General features: G+C 47.6%; 1 protein-coding gene across 1 annotated transcript in view; it reads left to right on the top strand.

Moving 5' to 3' along the window:
- Nucleotides 1-1,379, top strand: part of snrnp200 (small nuclear ribonucleoprotein 200 (U5)) — a 62,240-nt gene that overhangs the window by 57,956 nt on the left and 2,905 nt on the right. Inside the window, 2 exon segments of the mRNA XM_032511655.1 lie at nt 121-297; nt 1,169-1,329. Of these exon segments, the coding sequence (XP_032367546.1) occupies nt 121-297; nt 1,169-1,329 (338 nt within the window).

Below are 1,379 nucleotides of genomic sequence, written 5' to 3'. Positions count from 1 at the left end.
TGCGTTGTGTCTGCAGGCGTGTTGTGTGTGTGTGAGATTGTGTGTCTGAGCCCTGCGTCGTGTCTGCAGGCGTGTTGTGTGTGTGTGATTGTGTGTCTAAGCCCTGCGCTGTGTCTGCAGGCGGTGCGGCTGATCCAGGCCTGCGTGGACGTGCTGTCCAGTAACGGCTGGCTGAGTCCGGCCCTGGCGGCCATGGAGCTGGCTCAGATGGTGACCCAGGCGATGTGGTCCAAGGACTCGTACCTCAAACAGCTGCCCTTCTTCACCTCGGAGCACATCAAGCGCTGCACAGACAAGGTACGGACGCCGGGGGGGGCATGACATCACTGCTAGCCAGTGTTCCCGCAGGAACACACGTCTTGGTGTCGAGTCTTCAGACGTAAAAGGAAAGAGACAGAATTAGTAAAAGGAGGATTAATAAAATCAATACCAGAAAAGTTTCCTCAGGTCCAACTCAGCGTCTGGCTTAGATTATTAATTAATAACATCCATTATTAATTAATAACATCCATTATTAATTAATAACATCCATTATTAACTAATAACCATCTGTCAGAATAACATGTATATCCAAGATAAGCCTTGTCGTAGCAGTAACTGTCTGTAGGGAGTTGGGAACCGGAGGGTCGCAGGTTCAAGTCCCCGTACGGCCCAAAGTGTGGAGGTGAACTGGCTGCTAGCTGCCAGTTCACCTCCTGGGCACTGCCAAGGTGCTCTTAAGCAAGGCACCGATATTAGTAAAGTAAACATTATCATTATTACTATTATTATAAAGGATCACTTTAACGTAATAACTTACGTCAGCAGTAAATTGCTGTTAAATAACAAAAACATCCACTGAAGGGGTTTTTCCAATTATCTTTCTTTCGGGATGATTCCTGCAAGAAAATTGAATTTTCAGCAGCAGATTTCAGCAGATTACAACACACTTAAATACAAAATAAAGAGGTATAAAAAAAAATACAGCATAGGAAAACAGTATAAAAATAAGAGTACATCATTTTTAGCTAATAAAAGACCTTTTAGCATAAATGATGAACGATGAGTAAAGAGCCGCTGGAGCCCAGGTGTGTATGAGAGTAGATTATTAATCAGGTGATCACACGGTGAGAGAGCGGCTACCTGAGCGCCCGTGTCTCTGTGTCTCCGTCTCTTGTCCCTCCGTCAGGGCGTGGAGAGCATCTTCGACATCATGGAGATGGAGGACGAGGAGCGGACGGCGCTGCTGCAGCTGTCCGACGCCCAGATGGCCGACGTCGCCCGCTTCTCCAACCGCTACCCCAACATCGAGCTGTCGTACGAGGTCGCCGACAAGGACGACGTCAAGAGGTGTGTGTGTGTGTGTGTGTGTGTGTGTGTGTGTGTGTGTGTGTGTGTGT

The sequence above is a fragment of the Etheostoma spectabile genome, unplaced genomic scaffold, assembly GCF_008692095.1.
Source record: "Etheostoma spectabile isolate EspeVRDwgs_2016 unplaced genomic scaffold, UIUC_Espe_1.0 scaffold431, whole genome shotgun sequence".
NCBI lineage: Eukaryota > Metazoa > Chordata > Actinopteri > Perciformes > Percidae > Etheostoma > Etheostoma spectabile.
The sequence above is the reverse complement of the archived record's forward strand: the minus strand, read 5'-3'. Positions and strand labels throughout refer to the sequence as shown.